The sequence below is a fragment of the Callospermophilus lateralis genome, chromosome 3 (assembly GCF_048772815.1).
Source record: "Callospermophilus lateralis isolate mCalLat2 chromosome 3, mCalLat2.hap1, whole genome shotgun sequence".
Lineage (NCBI taxonomy): Eukaryota > Metazoa > Chordata > Mammalia > Rodentia > Sciuridae > Callospermophilus > Callospermophilus lateralis.
In genome coordinates this window covers 178,704,629-178,732,477 of record NC_135307.1, presented here as the reverse complement: position 1 = coordinate 178,732,477, position 27,849 = coordinate 178,704,629, and the positions used below count along the sequence as shown (strand labels likewise).

The window sequence follows — 27,849 nt, the reverse complement described above, 5'->3', positions numbered from 1 at the left end:
GGCACCCGTCTGCTCTCAACCCTGAGCCACTCCGAAAACAAGCCCCAGCTCCCGGCAGACACGGCGCTCAAGGAACACTCGTTTCCTCCCAGCCTGGTGACACCACGGGGGACGTCCACACACCCTGCAAGGACGTCCCCCCTCTGTGTTCAGGCTGCTCAGGCTCTGCACACGCGGGCCGGCCTCTGAGGCCACGCGGAAGCCTCATGAAGTCAAGTGACTAACGTGGCCAGGGGCGTGGTGGCCAAGTGCACACCAGCTGGCTAGGACAGAGAGCTCTTGGATCTGAGGCTGCGGCACGGTCACACGTCCCCTGATCCAGACAGGGAGGGAGGAGTGCGACCCCACCACCCTCCACGCTCGGGACACGGGTCGCAACGCCCCCCTTCCTCTGCAGTGCTTTGGACGTGTGCTGGAAAACGGGATTTGGGGTTCCGACACGTGCCTGCTGTGACTCCCCCACGGAAACCCCCCTGTTAGGCCCACCCATCACCCCCAATGGCAAATGACCAAGGCCTCCTGTCCCAGCCCCTGGAGGAGAGGGCTGGGGTGACGGGGAGCAGCCGGGGAGCCTGGGGAGAAGCTCTGAGGCCACGTGGAAGTTACTCACACATAAGTGATGCTGTCGCTGCCCAGGAGAGAGAGAAATGGCCATCAGAGCATTTAATGCCCCCCGAGGCACGGTCGGGAAGCAGGAGTCTTAATGGATTGAACTAACACTTCGCTCTCTAATGTCTTCTTGGATCCTGGAGGGAGGGACGCGGAGGGAGGGCTGGGCCTTTGGGACAGCAGTTTTCCAGGAGTAAAGCCAGCTTCCCCTCCAGGGCCCAGGAACAAGGCAGGCCGCCCTGCTCACAGAGAACCACCTTCTGGGCCAGTCTCCGTGGTCACTCAGGCCATGGGAAGAGGGCAAGGCCAGATGGCCAGTCCTCTGGGAGGGGTCGCTTTCACACAGGTGGGGACAGATCTGTGGAGGGAGCGCCTCACACCCTGGGCTGGCCCCAGCACTGACCTTCTGGTCCTGACCAGAAAAACCTCCTCGGTTTCAGAGGAAACCGAGGCCATCGGAGCAGCAGCCTGCCCACGCCTAGGCTGGCGGAGGAGCCGAACGCAGTGGAAAAACACGCCCCAAAGCCCCTCTGGTGGGGCAGGTCCCCAAATGGCACCCTCTGCCCTAAGCATTACCCCGTCTGCCTGCTCCCAGCCCCTGGAGAAGTGCCCATGAGCACTCCAGAGCCACACCTGCCTGCCCCTTGTCCCCCTGGAGGGGCTGCGAGGTGGTGAAGGGGACTCAGGACAGATGTGGGGTGGGGGCTGCAGGGCTCTTAGAAACTGACCACTGCCCTGAGGATCCCAGAGGAGACAGACGGCAAGTCTGAGCAGCCGCCTGTGCTCTGCGCCCGCCCCGGCTCTGCTCCTGAGGAGCCCTGCTGGGTCCGTCCTGGTAGAGCCGCTGCCTCCTGGTTATAGCGCTGCGCAGGGTTTATGAATATTGAACAGACTCTTCCCAGGGGTCTCGGGAAGAGCTCTCATTTGTGTGTGTGAGTGTGTGTGTGTGTAGGGAGAGATGGCGGATGAAGAGAGAGCCAAGGTGGTGGGGAGAGAGGGACGAAGGCAGAGGGGGCGGGATGGACGAGGTGGGCGCAGCCGCCCTGCCCTGCCCGCCCAGCCCTCTCCAGGGCTCTCATGAGCCTGGTTCAGAGCCGGGCCCCAGGCCTGACTGCTCCCTGCTCACAGCGCAGGGGAAGGGTGCGGAAGAGAGGAGGAAAGCCAGTATTTTCACACCAAATACCCATGAAGACAAACAAGTGATCACAGAACAGGAAGTGGAAAGAAGACCCGGAGCCTGACAGGGGCCTGGATGACAACGACAAGCTTGGAAGGGAGAGAGAGAGCACTCTGCGGGCTGTGGGAGGTCCTTCTTGGCTCACAGTGCTCACAGGGCCATGTCCCCAGAATCCTGAGGACATGTGAGCTGTCTGGTAAGCACCCACTGACAGCACCCCCATGAAGCCCCCGAGTCTGGCCTGCATGGTGCCCGTGGCTTTCCCACCAGCTCTGGCGGAGGCAGGCAGGACAGTGTTTGCTGAGCAGGTCCTGGGTCCCCGTCACCCAGCTTCAGGGCCTTCCTGAGAGAGGCAGTTTCTAGGTTTGCTTTTTTACAGAGAAGGAAGCCAGACTCGGACATGTCATCTGCTACTTGCCTGAAGTTACACCGAGATGGAGATGAGGCTGGGCTGTGCGTCCCTGTTGTGCTCACTGTGGGGACACCTACTCAACAGTGACATGGCTGGCATTCTCCCAGCTCCCGGGAGCTGGCCCATGTGCTAGCATCTGACACTCGGGTGCTCCCCTGGTTCTCCCCGTGACTCTTGCAGATGAACAAACTGCAGCTGGGAGAGGGCAGGTGGCTGCCCAGGACCAGCCAGCCAGGAAGCAGGGGCTTGGGGAGCCAGGCAGACCCTACAGTCCTGCCAGGCTGGCTCTTGGGGGGTTCCTCCCCTCCCTCCTCCACACCACACCTCCTTGTCCAAGGCAGTGCATCTGGGAGCCCTCTGGGGTGGACTGGGGGGAGGAGGGTCCAGGGGGCAGCAGGCTTAAGGCGTCCCTAAAAAGCTAGAGGGCTGACACAGGCCTCTCCTCAGGATCCTCTCCTGCCTCTACAGACCTGGTGGCCACCGGAGCCATGTCCAGGCACAAGTCCCACACATCATGTCATTAGAAGATTAATTCTACCAGCTTCTGCAGCTTGAAAACCACGAGGCAGGGCTGGGGATGTGGCTCAAGCGGTAGCGCGCTCTCCTGGCATGCGTGCGGCCCGGATTCGATTCTCAGCACCACATACAAACAAAGATGTTGTGTCCGCCGATAACTAAAAAATAAATATTAAAAAATTCTCTCTCTCTCTCCTCTCTCACTCTCTCTTTAAAAAAAAAAAAAAAAAAGAAAACCACGAGGCAAGGCTGGGGCTACCAAGAGCCCCAAGGCAACAGGAAGTGCAGGTTTATGGGCTTCTGAGGGATTTTAAGCCATAAGGGCACCAGCAGGTCAAAGGGCTGTGGGCAACTTCCACCCGTGGACTCAGGCACCTGCGAGACTGGCCAGGGCACCCACTGATAATCACTTACACTAACAAGGCTTCCCGGGTCACAGCTCCTGTGGTGCGGGAGTCATCACGTCCGTTCACCTCTGCCCGCGACATAGCCACCTCCTTACCTAGTGTCATCCCAGTCATAAAAGCAGCAAGTGGCATGGGGCTGGGGAATGCGGGAGGGAAGCAGGGTTAGTGCCTCCACCCTGAGCTTCAGGTCTGCAAGACGAAAAAGTCCGCGCAGACGGCGGGGAGCTGCAGGGGACTCAGGCCACGGCGCTGCAGGAGTGAACAACCACGCTTTCCTCTCTCCACAGCTCGGCACCCGGCACTGGCTTCCTGCTGCTCTGTGACCCTGTGAGGGGACTGGAAGCCCCTCTGGGACAGCCTCCTAAGGGTCTCCTTCGCTGCAGCAGCCCTCCTGCCCGTGATGCCAAGGGGTGCTCTCTGAAGGTGGATGCCCTCGGTTTTTTTTTCCTTCTCAAAGCCCTTAAGACACACGTGAGCCGGTGACACAGCGGGAGCCCTCCTTTCTGCAAGACTGAAGTACTACTGTGTACACCTGTCTGCGTTTGTGCCCAGGTTCCAACACGACTAGTGATGCAGAGGACATCCCTTAACTGCAGAGGGCCTCAGTTTCCTTATTTGCAAAATGGAGATCAATCTGTCTCCTGAGGTTGTCAGAGGACCACAGATGATGGACATTGAAAGCCTGGCCAGAGCAGGCACTCAGTGAGGGTCCACTCTGCCCACTGGGATCCTGCATTTCTGGAGGAACAACGGGAAGCCTGAGGTCCTACTGGGCATGTGCTGCTCTCAGCAGTACCTGAGTCCCGCTCGGCGCCGGGCACCGGAAGGGAAGGGCAGGAAGCCTGCGCCCGGGGGCGCCCAGCCTGCCAGCCCTTTTCTGGAGGGCGTCTCAGTCCCTAGACCCTGGCTCCCCAAAAGGCCCACTGCCCTGAGGCCCAGAGCTGCCACCTGTTCCAGGGAGGGCCATCTCAGGAGCCATGTGGGCAGCTGCAGAGAAAGGGACCCACTGAGCCATCCCTCTCTCCAGCTCCTCTGGCAGCCCCACAGGAAAGGGGGGACTGAAAACCCTGGAAAAGCCCCTGCTGGGCCGCCCCGTCAGCGTTTTCCTGCGACCTCAAGGGATATATCAGCTGTCATCCTGCCAGCAAAACTGAGGAAATATGTAGGCCATAAAATCAAAGAAAAGAGCTTGCATCTAATTAGTACGTAAAAAAAAAAAAAAGGAAGCAACCCAAACTGAAAAACAAAATTAAAATCAAAGAGGACAGGCTGACGAGCTGGTTTTCTTTATGAGGCTTTGTTTTTTCAGGCCTTCTGATGGAGGAGGGTGGGGGAGGGGGAGGAGAGGAAGGAACCAGAGCGGCTGGAGGGGGCCTGCAGAGCCAGCCCCTGGACCCCTGCACGTCCCTCCCATGGCCGAGGCACCTGTCCTGGGGGTCTTTGTTTGCTGTGTCCAGGGGCTGCTCTGAGGCAGCCTCGATGCACAGGGTCCAGACCCTATGGCACCGGAGACAGGCTTCCCCTGGCATGGGTCAGGGTCATGCCAGGGGAAGGGGGCCGAGAACCCCTTATCACAACCCTCAAGCTGTGGAGAACTCTATTGTAATGGTCAGCATCGAGTCGAGGGCCACTTCGGTCCCAGCAATGGCATTCAATTCCCTAGCTTTAAATATCACCTCTCTGTAATGACTTCAAATGCCCCAGAGAGCCTCTCTCCTGAGCTCTAATGAGAATGTCTACTGGCTGCTGCCAACAAGGGGACGCAGTCACTACCTGTACCCCAGACCCCCTATGCACCCGCCGAACTCATCCCTGCCCAGTAAGCCCCTCCCACAATGCTCCAGCCACACTCCTGATCCCTCTCTGGAGCTCTAACTACAGCTGCCAGTCCTGTCCTGTCCTGCTGAGCCTCTGCTCCTCCGCTGCTGCCGCTACCTTAGCACCACTCACAACTCCAACCCAACACTTATCACCTTATAATTACCAGACTGTGAACGCTGCAAGGATAGGGACTTGTTTGCACGGCTTGGTTTCTCTAGCACCATCTTGGTGTCTCTAGCACTGGATGCAGCACCTGGCGCTGAGCAATGCCTGCTGAGAGGCTCCTGGAGTGTGTCCTTTATCACACACCCCAGGAGACTGAGCACCCGAGGGCAGGCCCTCTGAAACAGCACCCAGCCCTGCACCTGGTTAGTCTGGAAGAGGCCCAGGGAACATTGGCCAAATGACATCCATACAATGTTTAAGATATCTGTTGGGTTCCCATTATGGCCCCAGAAGCTGAAGAGACGGGGTGAACCTGGCAGACGGTGTTCCTTCGTCACGGGGCTTACATTGTAATGTAAGAGACAGATCAAGTGAGTAGACTACTTAAATAAAGCCATCACAGGTTATGATAAGGGCTCAGAAGGAAATAAATGGGGAAGTAGAGACAGGAGCGCTTAGATTCACGCCTGAGTCTGGAGAAAGAACCGAGGGGCTGGTTTCAAAGAGAGAGAACTGGACTTGGGGCAGAGGGATACAAGGGTCTGGTGGAGCAGGGCAGTGGGAAGGGAGACGGCGCCCGTGCAGGCCCCTCACCCGCTTGCCCCATGGAAAACACAGACTCAGCCTCCAGCTGTGCCAGCACTTCAGTGGGCACCGGGGGAATGAGCCAGGGGGGCTGGCTCCCGGCAGCGGGGAGCTCTGATCCACCTCAGCTACGTACAGCAGGGTTCGAGGAAGGAAAAGCCCCCCCCCCACCCCAGCACTGTTCGGATCCCAGGGATGGAGTGCGGGAGAAGCCGCCACGCAAGACAGGAGAGCCCGGAGTAATGAAAGTTCTAATTGCACACGTGGGCGTTAAAAGTAAATGCCACTTAAAGGCTGTAGTCGCGTGTCACCGCGGCTACACCCAAGGGAGGCGGCAGCACGAAGGCAGCAGAATCTCTGTGGATCCGGCGCCCAGGCGAAGAGAGCACCCTGGGTCCCGACAGGAGCCACAGCAGGGCAGGCTCGCCCGGTGCCTTCTCTGAACAACAGACCCAAGGCCTCGTGCCCTGTCTACCACGGGAACAGCCTTGCCGCGTGGCCTGCCTGCAGGGCGGTGCTGAGCACACGACTTCCAGCCCTGTGCCTTTAGTCACACTGTTCCATCTTTGTGGAATGTCCTTGTCCCAGACCCACAGACCAGCTCAGTGCCACTTCTCTCAAAAGGCTTCTCACAGGACTTTAGCTACACCTCACTGATGATGATGATGAGGAGGAGGATCATCACAATGCCTCATGGTGCCACAGGCTGGGGTCTGCTGAGAGCTTGTTACGGCCCATGCAGCCCTCGCGTTCCTCACCCACACCTCAGGCCCACTCTGCCAGGCACAGAGCACCTGGGCTCCTGCCCAGGGCACCCCAGTGAGTAGCAGGGTCAGGATGCAGGCCCAGGAGCAACTTCAAGGTCAATCCTGGAAGCCCAGCTCAGTCCCTCATCTTAGAAATGGGCCAGAACAAAGGCCAGAGAAGGAGACTCTGGTCATCCGGGCCAGCTTGACTCTACAAACCCTGATGCCACCCGTGCTGCAGTGTCTCCCACCGACCACCACCCAGGTGTGTCAGTCTGTGCAGCTCAAGTACACACGTGGCCCTGCTTTTGACTGAGGCTTGCTTGCGGCTGGAGTCCTCTTCAGAGCCACTCCAGCTGGGGCAGGTCTAGCATTTCAGGGAGTCCAAGGGGTGACAGAGGACAGAGGGCGACTCAAAGTGACTGAGTGCTCACCTCACATTAGGCAGTACCTTATGCAACATTTGCAAAATGTCTTCTCACAAGGAAAAGTGAGTGAGTGCACTCAGCAAGGACGTGGGACTGCCCTTCCCACTTCCTGGCCTGCATGTTCCCAGCTATTTCTCGTCTTATCCTTGCTTTCTTTCCTTCCACTATACAGTTAGAAACTAGAGTGCCTGTTTGGCTTTTACATATGTATTTTTCTTGTAGATGGACACAATACTGTTATTTATTTTTATGTGGTGCTGAGAATTGAACCCAGTGCCTCAAAAGTGCTAGCAAGGGCTCTGCCACTGAGCCCCAGCCCCAGCCCTTCGTTATTTGCTTTTTAAACAAATATTTCTGAGCCCTCTGCTTCTTATTTGGTGTGTGTTTACATTCCAGAACTGGAGGGGCAGAGGCAGAGACACGCAGGGTTAGTCTTCACAGAGTTCTGATGAAGACGACTTGGACACAGTGAACAAGAAGACCCACTGATGCTTCCAGTGCCAGACACCAGGGACACGGAAGAGCCTGGGAAGCGAGTGGAGCGTGACTCCCAGAGCCCAGACACAGGCGCATCCAACTCACCCTTGATGATGTGCCTGACAATTTTGATGGAGCTTCCTCGCATGTTTAGTATCTGATGGACCCTCTGGCGGATCTGAAAGGAGGGGGAAGAGCAAGGAGAGAAGGAAAAGGGGGCGTTTGTCCCAGCAACACCAGAGTAGAGCACCCGATCCCCTCACCCACCCCTGAAAACAAGGGTGCACACGGAGGGAGGGAATCCCAGGAGAGCACGGCCCACCCACCAGGTGCCAGGAAGGAGGGGGAGGTCAGGCCATCTGGGAGGCCCTGCTACCTGGGGGACGTTGGCGTTGCAGATCTCAGCCATGATGTAGCAGATGTGCTGGAGGACGAAGAGCCCCGCATCCAGGCGCCGGAGGTAGAACTCGTCCTCCATGTCATTGTCTATGATTTCTCCACGCCGCACAATGTCCTGGAAACAAATGGGCATGTGGGCATAAAAGCTGGACGGCGAGTGGATCCGCAGAGTGGGTCTCCCCTGGCCACGGTTAATACGTGAAGAACAGTAACTCCAACCTCGTCCTGACTCGCCTCTCCCACTGCCCTAAGGGTCTTTCTTGGCTCCTCACTTAATGGACTGCAGAGGCCCCAGAAGTCAAGTTTAAAGCCATTAAAAAAAACCTGTTTTTTAGACGTTGATGGGCCTTTATTTCATTCATATATTTATATGTGGTGCTGAGGATTGAACCCAGGGCCTCGCATGCTAAGCAAGTGCTCTACCCCTGAGCCCCAGCCCAGCGTCCCCTTTTCTTTTCTATCTGATGAATGAGGGCCACAATGATCTTATCCACATATTAAAACTAAAAAAATAAGCTGAAGGGATATAAATCTAAGCTATGTATTGGTTTCCACTCAGTCTTTTAAAAATTTATTTTATCTTAGAAGATGTTTAATTGACACATAACAATTATACAAATTTATGAGGTACAGTGTGATATTTCGATACATGTACACAAAGTATAATGATCAAATGAGGGTAATTAGCATTTCTACCTCCTTTTAAACATGTATCACTTCTTTGTAGTGGGAACCCTGAACTCTATTCTAGTTCTCTATGTAATATGTAGTAAATTGTGAACCACAGTCGCCCGCTGTGCTGTGGAACACCGGAGCTCATGCCCATCTAACTATTTTGGTCTGCCCCGCTTCCTCGCCTCTGGTGACCACTATTCTACCCTCTCCTTCTAGGAAATTAACTTCTTGGCCCACTCCTTCTTGACGCTTGGTTTGGGCGGCCATATATAACTTCTCCCTTAACCCTTCCCCTTCCCAGTCAGGTTGGCGGTGAAGAAAGGCCTCCTTTCTCCATGATTCTGGGTGCCTAGTGAAGCCGAGGGTCTCCTTCCCAATCCTTTGAACACTGCCCCCTTCCTCTCCAGTGGATTCTTTTTAAAAACATCTTCATAGCACTACAGTCTACACACCAGGCGATCCACTGCTCACAGCGTGCTCTCGGTCAGCTGAGTGTGCTCAGAGCTGTGCCGTCACCCCTGCAGCCGGCACCCTCGCCCCACCCAGGAGGTTACAGGCTCTTCTCCTGGGAGAGCTGTTCTCCCCAGCTCAAGCCCCCGCCACCTTCCTGCCACGGACCCTGGGTGTCGCTCAAGCCCACACGACGATTCAACTGCCTCACCCGAGGCCCTTCCCCAAATCCCTGGGCACCTTGGGTGAGCCCCTGCTTGAGGCCTCTGACTGCCCACCATGGTCACACAAGGAAAACGGAGGTTAAGAGAAGCCCTGGTCTTGGTCACCCAGAAGCAGACTGTCTAGGGAGGTCACAGAGACAGGAAATGACATGAAGTAAAGGAACACACACTCCGACTTCATCACTATCTACTTCCTGCCAACTCTGAGCTGTTGGAAGCCCACGGGCCTGAATTTGGTTTGTCCCCAGACCAGTAAACTTTCACGTGGCAAATGAGAGAAAAATGTCATCTGTACTTCAGTCTGTGAGCTCTTAGGAGAGCCTCGGTCACATGACTAGTGGACGCTTCTAGTGGACACTTAGGACGGCAGGTGCCTGCCCACACTTCTCATGACAACAACCCATTACTTAATTCCATCGGTATTTTTATGGCCAATGTTCCTTCTGACAGCTCAGCTCCTGTCATTGACAGAGCCCTGGGGACGCTGTTTTCCACTCCCACGAACTGCAAGGGCTCAGCACTGTGGTCATCCATCTCCACAAGAACCCCTCAGGGACCACTGACGCTCGGTAACCCGCTTCTTCATCTGCCTGGGGGCTGCCTGCAGCCGCACAGGCTACTTTTCATCTCCCCACTGAAGGCCTGTCTCTGAGGCAGAGGGCCGCAGCCCGCCAGGGCCACTGTGCCCTGCCAGTCGCTGCCACTAACTCTTGGCTCCATTTGGTAGCAGATTCCCTGGTAAGCTGGTGATCACGCTAACGTTCCAAGGTGGTCACGGAGCACTGGCCTGATGGCCAAGGAGTTTAAAGGAAGAGGAGTCGCTCTAGCTTCTCGTGTGCTCAGAATCCTAATTTCCCGCTCCTCCACTCCAAAGTGTTCAGCACCTGGGCCCAGGAAGGAAAATCTCTTCTGACTTTGACCACACGAAAAGCATCTGGGGCTCACACTTCCTATTTCTATATTGCTAGAGTTTACGTCATTACACATACGTGTCCTTACTAGCAAACGTGAACATGGCGGGGAGGTATTATTGATCCCACTGTATGGACCAGAAACCAGGGCAGAGAGGCAAAACTGCCCATAATTACTTAATTACCAGTTACCAGACTATGGACTCCCTGGGGCCGAGGCTCCCTGATTCATTTCTGAAGGGAAATGAGTTATGGGATGCAGAGAATTCAGACTCCTGGCCCTACTGAGAGCTTGGCACAAGAACACAATCCAAAGTGCTGAGTTAAAGTACAAAAAGAAAAAGGAAAAAGGAAAATGGAGGTTAGGAGAAGCCCTGGTCTTGGAGCAGACTGTCTAGGGAGGTCACAGACAAGAAATGACATGAAGTAAAGGGACACACAAGTTACAGCTGTAAGTTGGCCGTGCTGATCAGGCTCCGCTGACAAGTTGGAGCACCCGGTAGGCAGACAGCAGAGTAAATGCCTTAAAGGCACGGTCTCCCAGTGTCCCATCCCCAGGGGACATGCTTCCAGCTGTCCAGGCTTCTTGCCCTCTAGCACTCCCCAACCCACACAGCCGGGACTGCTTCCTTTTTCTGGTCTCCTCTTTCCTTGTAAGGTTGGTCCTACCCTCCCCACCCCATGATATACCCACGTCTACAATGTGACACTTCTCACATTTCCAGAGATCCCCAAGCAGATATGACTTTCCAGCTTTAGATATCCACGCCCCGGGAGTGCACCTGTCACGGTACCTCCCGTGGCCCACTGTGCTGGCGACTCACATGGGGGCCGCCTTCCTGTAGATCCTGAAGGCAAGAGCTGTGGGCGCTGGGGAGCACCTTGCAAAGGACTTTGTGTTTAGTTGGCTCTTGGAGAGCATCAGTCAGAGGGCTGAAAAGAAGGCAGGCACGGTCTTAAGCCATTTAATGAGCTGGGTGTGGCAAGAGCTGAGTGGTCGGGGTAGAAGGGGTAGAAAGACCAGGATGTAGTGAGGGAAGGTGCTGGGAGGGGCGCAGGTGGGAGCTGGAGTGCTGGCCAGAAGTTAGATGCCAGGGACTGCAGACTGTCAGCACCATGTCGGAAAATGTCTTGAGAATATGTCCACGGTCCTATGATGGACACACGGCTTAGAGCACGGGGAGCTGGTAGAGGGCATGGCTGGGAGGCCACAGCCTCAGCCCATGTGAGGAGGAGGAGGAAGAGAAGAGAGGAGGCCTCTGGAGTTGCAAACACCGGACCCAGAGCAGAACCCATGGACAAGTCCACCCAATAAGGACTTCCAGAACCGCCGCGTGTGCCGTGGCGCTGTGTGATACGCAGGGACAGCAAAGACAAATGAAAGTTCCCCAACCAAGGTGCTTAAGTCTGAGAGGTCAACAAATAGGAATAAATAATTTCTGAAAAAAATAATAGCTGCAATTACACAGGACTTCTCAGCTGTACCAGCTGCTGTGGGAACCCTTCAGGAAGACGGGCTCGTCCTGTCGGGGTCAGTCAGGAGAGTTCCAGAAATGCAACCCTGGAGCTGCAGCTGGAAGGCCCTGAGTCTGACAGGGATGGAAAAGGAAATCACGGCAGAGAGAAGTCAACTCAGCTGGCCTGGGAAAGCAGGGGACTGTCTTATCACTAACACAAACATTAGGAAGGAGCAGGGAGGATCTTTTTTTTTTTTGCTTACTTGAGCTGTGCTATCGGCAGATCATGTTAGTTTTGATTGATGACTACCTGGGAGGCACTGTGGGAGGCAGAGTGAATAATAATGGCTGCTACCTTTACCCACCCACCGAAGGGAGCAGCCAAGGGCTGCTTCTGCGTCAGGCGCAGGGCTTACAGGGCTTACGTATATTCACTCCCGGGCTTCCCACAATCCATCACTGCGAGGTGGGAATTCTTACCCATGATAGCAAAGAATACGGGTCAAGCCATGCTGGGGCAGCAGACCTGGCCCAAACTCTTCCTACACTGCCACGGCTGTGCAGATACTAACTGCAGACTTGGCCAGAGAACAAAGGAAGAGGTCAAGGAGAGTAATGGGAGGCTCAGGAGTGGAGTGAGCAACCTCTAGTTTCTCTCCTGAGGTCAGAAGTACCCTGGCAATTCCTCCTTTCTCGCACTTTCCCACCAACTTGGTGCTTTAACCTGGCAGGCTGTACTGGGCCCTCTGACTTGTGTCTCTAGAGAGGCTAGACCCAGGACGCAGGAGAGCCATGCCAAGCTCCGTGTTCCCCTCTCTTCCCTCTTCCCTCAGAACTTCCCTGACACCATTCAACTTGACATTCTACTTGAGATGTACGGCCTTATGTTTTGAAAGTGAAATTTTCGAATGTAGATCTGAGATAGGACGATAGCTCATCTCCCAGAAAGACTTCACCACAGCAGCGGGAAGCACGCAAGAAGCAGATCAGCTTCTGAAGACGGAGCTTCTCTCCTGGCAGTTTCAGAGCGCTGGGGAGATGGCACGCAGGGAAGATGAGTGCTGTCAGGACAGCACCTTATCTCGCCCGCTCCGACACCGCGGCACAGAGTATTTACTACCGGGAGGATGCGAGTTAGCTGAGTACAGATGCACACTCACTGTTTAAGGGGAAAAAAAGAAGCAGGAAGATTCTGTATCATTCTGATGCAGAATAAGGCAGTGAGAAAGTCTGGGCCCAGTTCTTAAGAGGTCCATCTTCTCAAGTTCTGGTATCTTTAAAAGGAAGTAAGATGGCATGTCACTTTACTTTTACCCTTTCCTTACTAGGAGGTACGCACAGAGCCAACTTATTATGAACAGATTAATGAATTTCTAATGCCTTTCTGGGTTCCTAAGACAAAAACTGACCTTGGGATAAGAACTTGATGTGGTCCCTAGGGTTTCTCTGTATGGTGAAGCTGATCTAGACTTCTGAAACAATTTTTAAGGTATCTGAGGCTCCCCAATGGCTGCTGGTATAACTCAACTCCTGCAGCTGGCTAGGATTCAGTAACGCAAAAGTTGTAAGAATCAAAGAGAAATTCATCATGAGCTTCTTGCCACCCTATTCTGTCCCATGTAAAAGGTTCCCAAACTGAAGAAGTGTGAGCTCAGGTACTCCAAAGGTTATGCACTAGCAATACACAAACGGCCTCACTTCCTTTCCTACGTGATGGTAGGGAGGAGCCCAGCTGACTGAGGTAGCAGGTTTTAAAAGTGACCAGCAACAGAATGCAGCCAGTTGGCTGTTCTGAGAGCCATCCGGCAGCACAGCCTCCTCAGTACATGGACACTGAGCTAACAAATAACAAATATCCCCGCCTTTTTTGGGGGGGGTAATCAGATATTGAACTCAGGGGCCACATCCTCAGCTCCATTTTGTATTTTATTTAGAGACAGGGTCTCACTGATTTGCTTAGTGCCTCGCTTTTGCTAAGGCTGGGTTTGAATTCGTGATCCTCCTGCCTCAGCCTCCCAAGCTGTGTGGGCCACTGTCCCTGGCACAAATACCCCTTTCTAAAGAAGGTCGCTGACCACCCCCTTTCTTTGTCTCTAGAAACCCTCTGACAGTACCAAAAATGCTTAAGTAAAATGGTAAAATTTCCTGGAAATATAATATATAAATTCCAAAACCAGTTCTTCTGTCAAGGTGGGACAGAACCTATGCCAATGGGATCAGACTCCAACTCTAATACTAACTTCGTAGTGTCCTTAGGCAAGTCAATTAACTTTTTTGGCTTCAGCTTCTTTGCTGGAAAATGAGAAGCCTGTTCTGGACCAGGCAAAGAAGAGCGGGCTTATCCCGAGTGTCAACTCTAACCCACCATAGTGGCTGCAGAGGACAACATGGCAGAGGGTGTGGAGCAGTGGGACTCAGTGGGAAAGAGCCCTGAGGTCAGTGAGCATTGCCTGCTGACTGCAGAACAGCGGGGAGGCAGCCAGCCTCACCTTGGTCTCCCTGGTCTGGTGCTCCAGAAGGTTCTTTTTGGCTCAGATGATCTGTGGCAAATCGAGGGATGAGGCACCTCACGGGTAACAGGTTCCTTCCTGTACTGGGTGTACAGATGGATTAAGCTGATGGCCGCCAGGACAGCCATGCAAGACAGGTCTCCAGCTGGAGCAACGCAGCACCAACAGGACATGATGGTCCTCGCTGGCAGTCAGCTCAGCTCCTCAAATTAAACTTCCCTCTCACAGAGACATGGCCCTGGATCTGCTGCTCCACTGGACAGGCCACTTAAAAACAGGCCTGCAACTCAAGTGCTCTCAAATGGGACTACGATCAACAGGGGATTACAGAAAAATTCCAAGAACCCGGTTGACATATTCCCCTCACCCTCGTCAGCTTGCATCTGGAACAAGACAGGAGGCTTGAGATTTCAGAGAGACCTCCACAGAATGATCCACCACCTCCCCTGCGAGGAGAAGGAAGGTGATCGCCTTCTTTGTGAAGTGGTGACAACACAGCAGTGCTCACTTCTCAACTCGGTACCTGCCCGTGTTGAGTGTGCATGGCAAACATCATTTGCTGATTTCAGATGGAAAGATGGAGACAGATGTCACACGGCTGTCATTGAGTTCCAGCTGGAGACTTGAGCGGAAAATGCTTCCCTAGCCCAACACCTTTCATACTCGTCCTTTCACTGTGGCCAGGGATGGGCGGTAAAGAGGGATTAAAACGGTGATATTCCTGAGCCCCTTGCCCGGCCGGCACCAAGTGAAGCACCATCATGGATTTCTCATATTCTTCACAAAACCCCAGAGGAAGAAGGATTACTGTCTCCACTTCTCAAACTGGAAACTGAGGATCAGAGAGATGAGTCTGTCCTATGCTCACAAAGCTCATGGTGTAAGTGGCAGAGGAAGAACAGAAACTCACACAAATCCGACTCCAACTGTAGGCTCACTTTCACAGTTCAAAGGGAGACAGAATCTTTGTTTTATGGACCTTTCTCAGTATTAGCCTATGAGTGGTTAAGTGGGCTTTTTTTCTTTATGCCATATCTGGGAACTAATGCAAACCAATAGCATTAAATGTAAGCTCACCTAGCTTGTTGGCCTATCATTTCCCTATAAATTGAAGAAATTTAAAATGAAGCAGGGGGTGGGGATGCGGGGAAGCCACTATCGCTCAGCCAGCAAATTCTGCATGCAATTTGAAAGTGTTAAAAATAAATAAATAAATAAATAAAAACAAAATAAATAAATAAAAACCACCCAAAAAATCCACTGATAGGTTTTGTTTTGTTCATTCCATAGAGAGGGCTAGAATAAAAACTTAGATGGTAATTCAGTGAATGGCGCATTAAGTAGAACAGATTGCAATTCACGGCAGCATAAGCCTGTTTTGGGGCTGCTAAAATAAACAGATTCATCTCCAAAGATACACAGGGAGGTGGTATGTGGAGCGTCAAGGTGCCATTTCCACAGGGCTGTGTTGCCTCCCGCTCCCAGCACATCTTCACTTTAAATGTTAATCTGTCTTTGGGAGCACTACCAAATCGCCGCGCGCCTCCATCTCTCTGCAGTCAGTCGCGAGCCCTCCAAGTGAGCAGGCTGATGCCATTTCCAATCTGCCCCTGACAGGCAGCAAACTACCCCAGGCTGACAGAAGGGGACAGTCAAAAGAGGCTTCTGTGAAGCTGATAGGAATCCCTCTTGCTTCAGTAAGAGAGGACGCAGCTCACGGCTGGAACAGGGAGCCCCAACCATCAGAGACTGTCTGCATTCATGGGTAAGAACGCCCCACCATTCAGAAAACGCCTACTCCTTTGTATGTTCCAAAGCAAGGGGAGAAACCTGAACCACAGGAGAGAGAGGCGCACAGAGACTAGGAGCACGAACACCAGCAAAACCACACCTTCCTCCAAAAGCTTCTAAAATAGGGCAGACTGTGGAGGGCGGTCCGAGAGACCACATGTCTTTGCGAGCTGGGGAAACTGAGGCTGGGGAGGTGGTAAGGGGGAGGCAGCTAGCTGACAGCAGCTCAAACAAGCATCCAAGGGTCTCGGGTCAGAACTCTGCCCCTGAGAAGAGACTGACTAAAGGTCAGGTCACCTCAGCACAAGAGCTTGTGCCAGGTTTCCACTAACACTCTCATTAATCCTCAAAGTGATCGTGGAATAAAGCTACCCAGAAAATGCATGTAGGGTGAGGCATCTCCCAAGTGCACAGAGCTCACGCACAGCAGAGCTGGCACTTAACCTTGAGCCAAGTGACGCCACGGCTCCTTCTGCCCTGCCATTCTGCCTGTCACAGGGGTCTGTGTTTCTAATTTACTTAACATATTCTCTGTAAGGAAAAGGCCAGAATTGCTCATTTAAATATCGACAACATACAAGCCGGTCTGGAGAGAACCACAGCTTCCACAACAGCAGACAGGACAACATAAGGCCATAAAATGCAGATCCCCTGAAGGAGCAGAGAAAGCGAATAAGAGCAGTCCCACTTGTGAAGACCTGGAACTGGTTTAGAGGGAGACAGACCAGAGTACAGGACAAGATAATGTGGAGAAAAAGGCACACTCATATGTTGTTGGTAGGACTGCAAATTGGTGCACCACTCTGGAAAGAAGAATGGAGAGCCCTTAGAAAACTTGGAATGGAACCACCATTTGACCTAGTTATCCCACTCTTTGGTTTATACCCAAGGGACTTAAAATCAGCATACTACAGTGACGCAGCCACGTCAATGTTTACAGCAGCTCAATTCATAACAGCAAAGCTACATAACTAACCCAGATGCCCTTCTACAGATGAATGAATAAAGAAAATGTGGTTCATATACATGATGGAATGTTACACAACCATAAAGAAAAATAAAATTATGGTGTTTTCTGGTAAATGGATGGAACTGCAGACTATTGTGCTAAGTGAAATACGTCAATTCCCCCCAAAAATCAAAGGCCAAATGTTCTGATATGTGGATGCTAACACACAATAAGGTGAGGGTTGGAATGGGGGGGATCAGAAGTTCACTGGATTAGACAAAGGGGAATGAGGGGAAGGGAGGGGGATGGGAAAGATAACAGAATGAATCAGACATGACTTCCTTATGCTCATATATGAATACGCCACCAGTGACACTCCACGTCATGTTTAACCACAAGAATGGGATCCTAATTAGAATAGGTTATGCTCCCTGTATGTATAATATGTCAAATCCACTCTGATGACATATATATGTAAAAAGAACAACTACTAAAGGAGTGCAGGCCAAAATCGCTGAGCCAGCAGCTCCCACGTGTGGCCTCCTCCCCTGTGCCAGGAGCTGCTCTAATTCACTCTTCCCCACAACCCTGTAAGCACCGCTAGTCTCATCCTTCTACTGATGGGGAAGCTGAAGCAGGGTGACTCAGTGGCTTGCCTGCAGTCATCAGGCTGGTGGAGGCACAGCCAGACTTGATGACTATGTAGTCCTGTCCCAGTCCCTGATCTTCAGCCCGAGACTGTGGTGCACAGGGTGCCCTTGGGCACCTAGAGGGGCTCCAGGGGTCTCAAGGAGGGTTCTCTGCAGGAACCGACAGTGAAGCACTGGGCAGCATGCTGTGTGTGGCTAACACTCGGTGCATATTGACTGACCAATCTGAACGCCCCAACCCTGAGGGAATCAGAGGGACTGGCCAGTTGCTGAAAAAGGATGTGGAAAAGCGGGCACAGAGAAGGGTTCCAGGCAGAGTAAAGGGCAATGGGCAAACGGGGAGAAGGTGGAGAAGGCACAGGTTCAGGAGGCACCAGGGGTGCGGAATGGCCTGTGCACACCACAAGGGTGAGATGCCACCAGAGTTTCAGGCAGGACTCCTGAAGACCTGGAACTAGTTTAAAGGGAGACAGAGAGAGCATGCCGAAGTCAACACAGTGCAGTGTGGATGCTGCATTAGCACAAGAAGAAAAGATAATGGTAGCCTGCAATTCAGTGCTGGCAGCGAGGGGAGGGAAAGGAGGTAGGCAGCAGAGATGCTGCAGGCAGAGCTCACCAGATGGTGGTGTGGCGGGAGGCAGGAGCAGGCAGCTGATACCCAGGCTTTTGACCTGGTCAAACTGAATGGCCCTGGTGTGAGGGAGAGGGGAGCAGATTATCCAGGGTTAGGGCCACAAGCCTGGGTTTGAACTCACTGAGTCAGCAAAGCCCATGGTGGTGTTCAGCTGCGGCTGGCTCGTGTCTGCAGAGGTGGGAGGCCTGTCACCCAGCCCCCATCATCACAGCAGACCCTGCCACCAGCCTGGGAGGCTGGTGGGGGTGGGGAGCTAATAGCCCCCTGACTGAGGAGAACAGAGGTCAGAAAAGCCAAATGGAGTGTTTAAGGCCACACTGCAAGGCAAGTGGCAGGGGTGGGGGACCAGAACTCAGGTCAACTGACTTCTCTTCCAATCACAAAAAGACGAGGATTAGAAGAAAGGGGGTTGGCAGAGGATGAAGGGGTGCACGGCTGAAACCGCAGGTGTCCTAGACAGAGAAGCAGGGAGAGGAGAAGAGGAGACACCCCATGACTCCCTCTCCCCTGCATCTATTGGCAGAAAGCTATGTTCTGGCAAATTCATGAGATGGGAGTCTGGGAACCTCTGGTTTAAAGAAGAGCTGAGAGGACCTCTCGGCAGGATTCTCTCTCTCTTTTTTTAAAGCTTACCCTGGAAGCTTGTAACGCAGTTAGCAGATGAACTGACGGCAGCCTCACACTTCACTATCTGCATCTTCACCTGGTGCTTCAGGAACACGCACCCCCCATTCACTCCCGCACTTCAGCCCCTTTCACACAAATCTCTGAGTGAGCTCAAAATGCGGAGGAAATGGTCAAAGTCTGCTTAAGACATCAAGTCCTGTGGATACTGCTTCATTACAGAGTCCATCTTTTTCTTTCCAGGAAAAAAGCCTGCAATGATTTAACTGTGGCAAAATTAGCATGCAATTTGTAAGTCATTATGGTGCAAAGTATGTGGTGAGAACACGTTACTGAATAAACCTGCTGAGTATAATTTTCCAAGGAACTAAAAAAGAAAAGCCTTTCGGAGACTCTCCCCCTCCCTCCATCAGAAGTCCCTGCCAGCACCTATCCAATTACGCCTTACTCCCGACAGTCAGAAGCCAGGCAGGCTCTGGACATTGAACCAACAGGAGGGGGAAGGGCCGGTGAGAAGCCAGGACAGCAGCAGCTTCTGTGTATGGCATCTGTGGTTCCCCATCGCTGCCCGTGCAAACTCTCAAAGTACACAACCTGGAGACTAAAACGCCCCAAGAAGGAAAACAGGCCGGGGCAGCTAATATTCGCCAGGAGCTGGAGAACCTGGGAAAGGCCTGGCTGTAGAGGGCACGCGCTCCCTCTCACGCTGTCCACTCCTATGCTCTCCCCTCGGCTCCAGTGTCCCTCCTCGGCTGTCCCTGCCCAAGCTGGAAATGCCCCCTAGGTCTCCATCTTTCAAGGTTTGGTATCAGCAGTTTTGCTGACCCACCTGAAAAACTACTTGGGGCCTCCGCTATTCCAGGCCCTTGGCCCTCAGCAGGAGCACCCTCCTGGGCCCCCTCTCTTATTGGCACTTTGGCTTCCTGCCCCCACCAGGGCCTGGCCCAGTGCCTTGCATAGAGCAGGTGCTCATCAACATTTGCCAGATGACTGAATTCTGCCTGGTGAATCTTGGTCAACTGCGAACCCGAGACACTAGCACCATGTCCAGAGCAATGGAGGGTTATGGGAAGGTGGGTGGCTGGGACACTACAAATATCGATGCCTGAATCTGTCAGCTAGGTTTGGTTTGGTTTTGTTTGTCGGCAGACTTGATAAAGTAGGTATTTCTCCATTACTGATCTTACTGTCAATGTCACCAAAATGCCTGAGAAATAAGCATTCAATTCAAGTTGTCATTCTTTTGCCGAGTTCTAACTGGTGCAGGACATCTAAATTGAATGGGTAGGCTAGGGCAAGGAGACAAACCAGTTGGGCCTCAGAGAGGTGCTGCAAGGAGCGGGGGTGAGAGGGAGGCCATGCTGCTCTAAGCCCTTTACCCCCGTGCAGGGGCATCCTTGGCCAGGTGGAGCCCGAGGCTGGCAGCAACCTGCTCACAAAGGCTTCCCTCCCCCGCCTGCCCGCCCGGCTCCTGAGCAGCACGGCGGCTGCTGAGCACTAATGGCCTTGGAATGTTTGCCAGTGCCCAGCAAAACGGCCTTGGCATCAAGGAGACAGATGTTTGTCAGGGAATGGCAGGGCCAGTGCCTCTGGCACATGGCAGCTCTGTGATGCTGGGGAGCGGCTGCGTGCTCACCCTCCATCAGTGCTAATCAATTTCATGCCCTCTTCAGTGCTGATAATAGATAATCCTGCAGGAAGCAGGCCAGCTTTCCCAACAGCGACCTGCAAGCTGCTCCCTGAGGTCCAACTGCTGACTCGCTCTCCCTCAATATGTCCACGCAGCTTGGCGGTAGAGTGCTTGACTAGCCAGACCCTGAGTCCACCCCCAGCCATGCAAAAGCAAAAGCCCAGAAAAACAGAACATGTCTGTGCTTCCCTCAAACAGAGCACTCGATGGTGCCAACGTTCTGTTCCGCTGGGCGGCTCCTTCTGGGACATCTGATCAGGGGGATGTGCTTGGGGAGAGAAAGGCCTGGCTTACTTAGAAGGCTACACAAGAATTGCAATGGAAGCTAGAAAATCTACCAGGATCAGCAGCCTCTACTTATTGAGTCAGGTGTTTTATATGCTTCACATCTAGCCTTCACAATAATGGCAAGGAAGTTGTTATCCCCATTTAACAGACAGGAAAACCAAAGCTGGCAGGGGCTGGCTCACCTGGCCAAGAGCTCTGCGTGAGGCAGTGGCAGAGCTGGCCCTAAGCCCTGGGCTCTCTGACTCCTGAGTGTGCTGTCCTCACAGTTGCTACCGCCCAGTCACTCACCACTCCTCACTGTGTTTCTCAAACCACTGTTAAAGGACGTTCAACTGAATCTAAGGAAAAGACAAGCCTGAGGGGACCTAAGAGCCTTTGGCTAGTATCACTTCATAGCTAAGAAACTGAGGCCGTGTGACAATGCAGAGTGACAGCTGTGACTTCAAGATGGAGTCACCTTCCTCCCAGGTGCTCCTCCTCAGGCCTCTCAAATTCTGCTCCTACAGATTCCATCATGGATCCTGTCAGGGCTGGAGTTCCAGTGGTCTGGTGGCTATTTCCTGGCACAAGTCCGGGGGAATTTAAATTTGTTCCTGATTATTGTTTGAACAAAGAGAAAGGAGATCCTACTTTGGCATTTCAACAGTTGCTTGGTGCCCTGGATAGACGAGTTACTGGACAGGGAAGAAAAGATGGCAAAGGAAAGGTAATCAAAGAACAAAACAAAGAGGGTGGGGGTGTGGAATTAAAGAGCCGCGTGGGAACATGCTGGTCTCTCAAGTCCAGCTCAGGCTTTAGAGACTCTGCCTTTTATCTTGCAGTGGTCTCACTGTGTAAAAGAAGAAAGTCCCAGCCGATCAATCCAATCAATCAGCAAACATCTGAGCACTTACTAGGTTTAGAGATCACAGGGAAATCACAAGCACGGAAACACAGTTGCTGTCTACTGGTCTTCATCAAGTGAAACGGGGGGCCGTGGGGAGGCAGGCGCCTCCCTAGCTCTAGTCTGACACCCTGGCCTGCACACAGCTGGGGGGGAGTACGTGTCAGCACAATGCCCAGGGCACAGGGGCATCTGCACAGCTGGGGGCGGCGATGCTGAAAGGGGCTCTCCGACCAGGAGGCTCAAAAGCTTCAAATGTGTTTTTAAGGCGAGAACATTGGGAAAAGAACGGGGCGCTCCTGGGAATAAAGATCACAAGAAAACAAGGTCTCCTACAGGCTGGGGAAAAAAGCAAGAAAGGGATCGTGTTGTAATGTGACCAAAGACTGAGGGTATCTTGTTGGGGACAGCATGCAAATTGGGCGCTGCACAGCAGACATGAAAACTTAGCCTGATTAAGAAGTGCAGAGGCCAGAGATGGCAGGGGATGGAATGGAAGCTGGTGGAAAATACAGAAGGCAGGAAAGTCACATGGAAGAACAGCCCTCAAGAAACAACCTGGCGGTGTCGCTCCCTCTGAGAGCACTGGGGAAAGACAACCAGGTCGTGCTGACCCTGGGTTGGGCTCGGCTGTGGTGCACCTGGGACCCCCTTCCCTAGCTCCTTGGTTTTCCATCTGTAAAAGGGGGACTGGATTGGGTAAGCTCTCAGCTCCCTTCCCACTCTCCAGCCCGGGATCACCTCCTGAGACCTCCCTTCCTGAGACTGCCTCCCTCCAGGTCATGGTGGCTGGCAAGCCCGGGCACCAAGACAACTCTGCCAACGGCACCCAGACTCAGCGCTGCTCCAGCCAGACTTTCTGAGAGAAGCTCCTGTCTAGGGTGCTTGTGTTACCCTCCTGCGTCCAGGGCAGACCTGAAAGCTTGTCACTCTGTTGGGACAGTAGTTCTACCCACTGGCAGACTGTCATCTGCTTTGCTCTTACAACACCTCACGTGGCACACGGCAGACAGGGGAGGTACACAGGGACCAAATGGAGGGTTGGTCAATAGCTGGCCAAGGCAGGCGGGATACGTACATGTTTTTCTCCTTCAATCTTCTTGTCAGCCACCTGCATTGCACCCAGATATTTAAAATGCAGCTCCATTAGTCTGTCAACCTGAAAGAGAGATTCACAGGCAGGAGTAGAAGGAAAGCGAACACCATGGCGAGAGGCCGTGGGGCTCCTCTCATCCCGCGCCACCGCTTGCATGGGGGCCACGCTGCCACTTCTGACATGGAGACGAGCTCTGCTTAGGGAGACAGCAGAATGAGGAAGAGCCAGGGGAACAAAGCCACACGGGCCACTCCCCGAAGGAGACTGCGCTCTCCCGGCACCCCCCCAGGACTCCCAGGTGGTCGAGTTGTTAACAACAAATAAATAAGTAAAAATTCATGTCTCTTCTTGCAAAGAGAACGAGCTTGAAGTTATATACTTGATATTCACTTAGAACTTTACAGAAATTCCTTTTTTCAAACTGAAACCTTTCATGTTCAGATTCTGCCCCAGAGCTGATCTTAAAAAAAAAAAAAAAAAAAAAAAAAATGTCTGAGTGGAATCTCCTTAGCTGATTTTGAGTCAGTGCTAGAAAAACTTCTTTAGCAACTTGAAAACAGGCCCTGACTTTGGCAAGGGAATAACCTAAGCTGAGCAAAGTCACGCTTCAAGCATGACCTAAGGAATACTCCCTGGGTTTGAAGAAGATTCATTTTCCTCCAAGACTTCCAAACAACTGAAGGGGTGCAGCGAAGCAGCCCAGACTTCTGATCTGTCACCACGGCTCCTGACAACCTGGCATTTATTTTCGGAGGGGCTGATATTGGTCAATTGGAGATGTTCTCCAATATGGCCTCAGATTGTCCAGGGAGACAGTGCCCAAACGCTCCACGGCTAACAACGATGACCTGAAGACTTTGTGTACTTCATTTTACAGAGTATTTCCACATCCATTATTTTCTAAAACCATTAAAAAACTTCATAAGGTAGCAGGAGAGCTGAAGAGCAACCCTCATTTTAAGGTGAGGAAACAGGAGCACAGATGTTAAATGTCACAATGCACGTGACTGCTAAAACGTTTTTTGTTCTAAACCGATAGTTTTTTGCCATGCTAGTAAGGGCAGCAAAATGGCCAGAAGTGGGCTCAAAGAGACAGTCCTAGACCTCTCTCCCAGGGAGGAAAATGTTTCAGCCTTACTGTGGGAGGAAAGCGACTGCATGTTAAAAGGGGCCTTTGATCCTTTACTCACCTGGAATTGCCTTCTTACATACAGAGCGATAAAATACGCAGGCTTTTTGCACTCAGGAGCCTGGGTTCAAGTCCCAGATCTACTATTACAGTGGTGTGATCTCGGGCAAGTCACATGATGTCTCTAAGCTTCAACTTCCCTACCTAAAAATGTGCACGTCCATCCAGGATGAACAGAGCATTACCCGATGCAGGAATGTAGACTGGCTACCTTCTCTGCAGCGGCCACTCCACAAACAGCAGCTCACGGGGTGGTTAGAATCTCTAGGTTTCCAGGAGTGACAACAACATAGAACATCCACCTAAGCACGTTTGACAGAGTGATCACTGCCAGCTTCCACAGCCCACCAGGGCGGGCCCTTGTCATGGCCTGTTTTCATCTAGTTCACCTCCCATTGACTCTTCAGACGGGAACCACGGGCTCCATTTTAAAGCCAGGGGAAGTGAGGTTCAGAGTGGCTCAGATCTCGAAAGCAGAAAAACCAGGCTCAACTAGAGGCCTCTGAACCAAAGCCGACCACTCTGCTGTGCCCTACGCTCCGCCCCGCCCCGCCCGGCCCCAACCCCAACTCACTCCCTGCTCTCACTCTCAGGTTACCACCCCTCCCTCAGGAGTGCTTTTGGGTAGAGGTAGGGAGCCCTCTACCCAGGCCAGTGCTCTGCCACCCTCACAGTCCCAGTCACTCACTTTCTCACTGTCGTTCTCAGTGAATTTGTTCAGAAGCCGGGTTCGCTGCTGCCCTCTCAGGTTGCGCAGGAGGGAAGCCAGGATCGAACAGACATGCTCTGGGTTGGGAAGGAGAAAAGAGAACATGCTGAGATCAGAGCAGTAATTATTACCTCTCTTCAAGCCTGGCCTGGTTCTATTGAAGGAGGAATAAGTAGGCCTTCTCTGACTGCTGCTATTGATTAATAAGACAAGAACCTCAACTGTGTCACTGGGAAACTGAACTGATCTGCACTCCCCGCACAAGACACGTCGTCAAGAGGGATGATATCCTCAAGGACGACTTCACAAGTGAATCAAAGCTCAGAAAGAATCTCAACCCTGCCTGGAATTAATTGATTTTTATTGTCCACAACAGAACCTTAAACTAATCCCCCACTTAGAGAAATAACCTGTGAACAGAATATGAATACCAGCCATGACACGAGCAAATCACGAATAAGAAATGTTCCACAGAATTCTCAAATTTCCTTATAACTTTCCCCAGTAAATGCCCCCCAATTAAATAAGAAATATGATAAGGTCCCCATATGATTACCTGCATTCTGATGCAGCTGAAACCCCCACTTCCCGTGAGGTGGCTGGGCTGTGAGGGTCTCGAGCCAGTGCCCGACCCCAAGTACCCAGCGAGTCCACGCACCCCGGTGGCTCCCTCATGAAACGCTTTTCTACCCAGAGAAAAGGGGCAATCGAAGGGGATAGCGTAGGCTTCAGTCACTCAGAGACCCCTTCTTTAAAAAGAATTTTAAAAAATCCTTCAATAGTGACCTTGAAAAGGAGTCTACTCAAGGAGAAATGGTGCAGTTTGTTTTGAAATAAACACTCACAGTGCAACAACAGATTCTATTTGAAGACTGAAGAGCATCCTCATGCACCCAAGCTCCCTGCACTCCCGAGAGCCTCTTGACTATCAAGGGAGGCCCCAGGAAGCACTCTCCCTCCCCAGCTGCGGAGGTGTCACTCTGCACTCCTGTGGCTTTTCCACACTTGCACCATAAGCCTCCCTGCCTCCTGGTTCCCCAGCCTCTGAGCACGGAGTTCCCGGGCCTCAGTGTCTCTCTTCATTTATAGTCGCCTCCTGGTGATCTCATCTTGTCCCACAGGGACTGGAGCGGGCCCTGGAGGTCAGGCTGGCCTCCGACCCCTCACTTGCTCCCCCTGGCCATCGAGCAGCTCCTTCCACTTACGGTGCCAAAGCTAGTTCCCCACCGGCCTCCACGAACCTGCTCCCCTGTCTTCTCCCTCCAGTTGGTGGCAACCAGGCTCTCCCACTGCTCGAGCCCCACATGGTGATGTCCTTGAGGGAGAAACCTCGGCAGATTATACCCAGAATTCCAGCTCGTTCGCCATCGCTGCCGCTGCTACTCTGACCCCCAGCCCCTCATCTCTTGCTCGGGATGGTCAGGAGCCTCCTAGCGAGAGTCTCTCCCCTTCTGCCCTTGTCCCCTTTGGCCCAATCGCCAGAGCAGCCGTAATGAGTCTTCAGTTAAAACCTAGTCAAATCTGGATAAAACCCCCCAGCAGGCTGCTGTCTTCTCTGCCTGGAAGGCCCCCCACCTGCTGGGCCCACTCCTCGACCACCTGTCTCAGGCCCACCTGTCTCACGAGGCTCTGCCCAGCACTGGCTGCCCTTCAGCCTCACCTGCTTTACTTTCCAGCCTGCGTCACCTTCTCAAGGCCTGTTCTTACTGCCTCAGCCTGCTCACCACCTCCCTTCAATTAGAAGGCAAGTTCCACACAGGAGGGGTCCAGCCTGCTTTGTTTACTGCTACATCCACAGTTCTAAAACAATGTCTGGCACCTCGAGGAGCTGAGAAAAAACCCGCTGAATGAATGGTAAGAGAGCAGGCTCACGTTAGGTAGCAGGGCCAGACAGACTACTCTTGACTTCTGGATATCTTCCAAATGGCTTCCCTGCTTCTGTATACAGTATCTATCCTAAATTCAGGAGAATATTACCTTTGTTTTACTAGTATGTTCTCAGAACCTTCAGCTAAAAAATGATCCTTAAAGGGTATTTGCATTTCAGAGTAATTGGGTGGCTTTTTCCTGAGGAGCTGTCAGTTTCAATTAATTGATAGATTCAATTTTTTTAGTATAAAAAATACAATGTTTTTCTTAAAATACACTTTGCACAGAGGTATTATATACCTTCTCAAAACCCCTGGTTCAGGGCTGGGGTTGTGGCTCAGAGGTAGAGCACTTGTCTAGCACCGGCGAGGCACTGGGTCTGATCCTTAGCACCGCATAAAAATAAATAAATAAATAAAATGAAAGTATATATTAAAAAAAAAAAATCCCAGATTCCCCTCTAGCATCTTTCTTTCAACTCTCTGAAAAGCTGGGACTGCGGGGTGTGACCTCAGCTGCTGTAACTGACTTCAGGGGAGCAGGGGTAAGATGGGAGGTGGAGGAGACAGGACCCACCCCAACAGGAAGGCAAGGAGCACCAGGAACGTGGGGGAGGACAGCAGGCCAGGGAGTTCCAGATCAGCCTGAGAAGGAGGGTAAGAGGGGAGGTCCCTGGAGGCCGTCAGAAAGCCCTCTGACCTCTAGGCACGCCCAGAAGATGGGTCACCAGTTCTGCAGTCCTGGTCCGCGCCCTGGGGCTGTGAACAGGTGTGAGGCAGGCCGTAATGAAGCAGGGATTCTAACAAGCTCAGTTCTGAAACTTTGAAATTACTTAGCATGACAGCTGGTAACAACCTCCGTGCGAGAGTGTGTGTGAGTGTGTGAGTGTGTGTGTGTGTGTGACAGAGAGAGAGACAGGGAAACAACCTGACAACCACAGAGGGGAAAAGAAAGAGCCAGAGTTCTCGGAGATTTGTCTGAGCCATTTTTTTCATTGTATGGATGGAGAAATGGAGGCCCAGAGTGAGGCGGCTTGTCCACTCCGCCAACTGGTAGAAGAGGTGGGCTTGATTCCACAGACGCGCTCACTGACAGTTGCTTCTGTGCCTAGGAGATGGGTGCTGGGGCCCAAACAACAGGTACCCCTAACCTTGTATAGTGAACAAAACAATTTAGTGCTGTGTGACAAGCTCCATCACTGAAGTAGGCCCGGGGGCTTGTGGGAGCACAGAGGAGGGCCATAGGCCCTAGGAGGACCCCCACTGGGGGAAACAAAAGAAGCAGCAGCCAAGAACCAGGTAGAGCAGAAGGAGTGACCCCCACAAAGGCCATCATTGGCCTGAGTGTCACACACGCGGGAGACACGGGAGGACAAGGGGTGGGCACAATCTGGATCACAGAGAAGGTGGTAAGGACCCTTCAGTACATTTTCTGCTGGCCCGGCGGGGACAAGATCAGATGGCCTTTAGACCAATCTCCTTAGCAGCTACAGTCCTTTTTGAGATCAA

At 52.6% G+C, this 27,849-nt stretch overlaps 1 protein-coding gene across 1 annotated transcript in view; it reads right to left on the bottom strand.

The window, feature by feature from the left end:
* Ctnnbl1 (catenin beta like 1) overlaps positions 1 to 27,849 on the bottom strand; it is a 159,594-nt gene that overhangs the window by 1,809 nt on the left and 129,936 nt on the right. Inside the window, exons 12-15 of the mRNA XM_076849081.1 lie at positions 24,452 to 24,549; positions 22,557 to 22,637; positions 7,720 to 7,857; positions 7,449 to 7,521 (exon numbers count right to left, since the gene is read on the bottom strand). Coding sequence (XP_076705196.1) covers positions 7,449 to 7,521; positions 7,720 to 7,857; positions 22,557 to 22,637; positions 24,452 to 24,549 — 390 coding nt within the window. The remainder of the gene's footprint in view (positions 1 to 7,448; positions 7,522 to 7,719; positions 7,858 to 22,556; positions 22,638 to 24,451; positions 24,550 to 27,849) is intronic.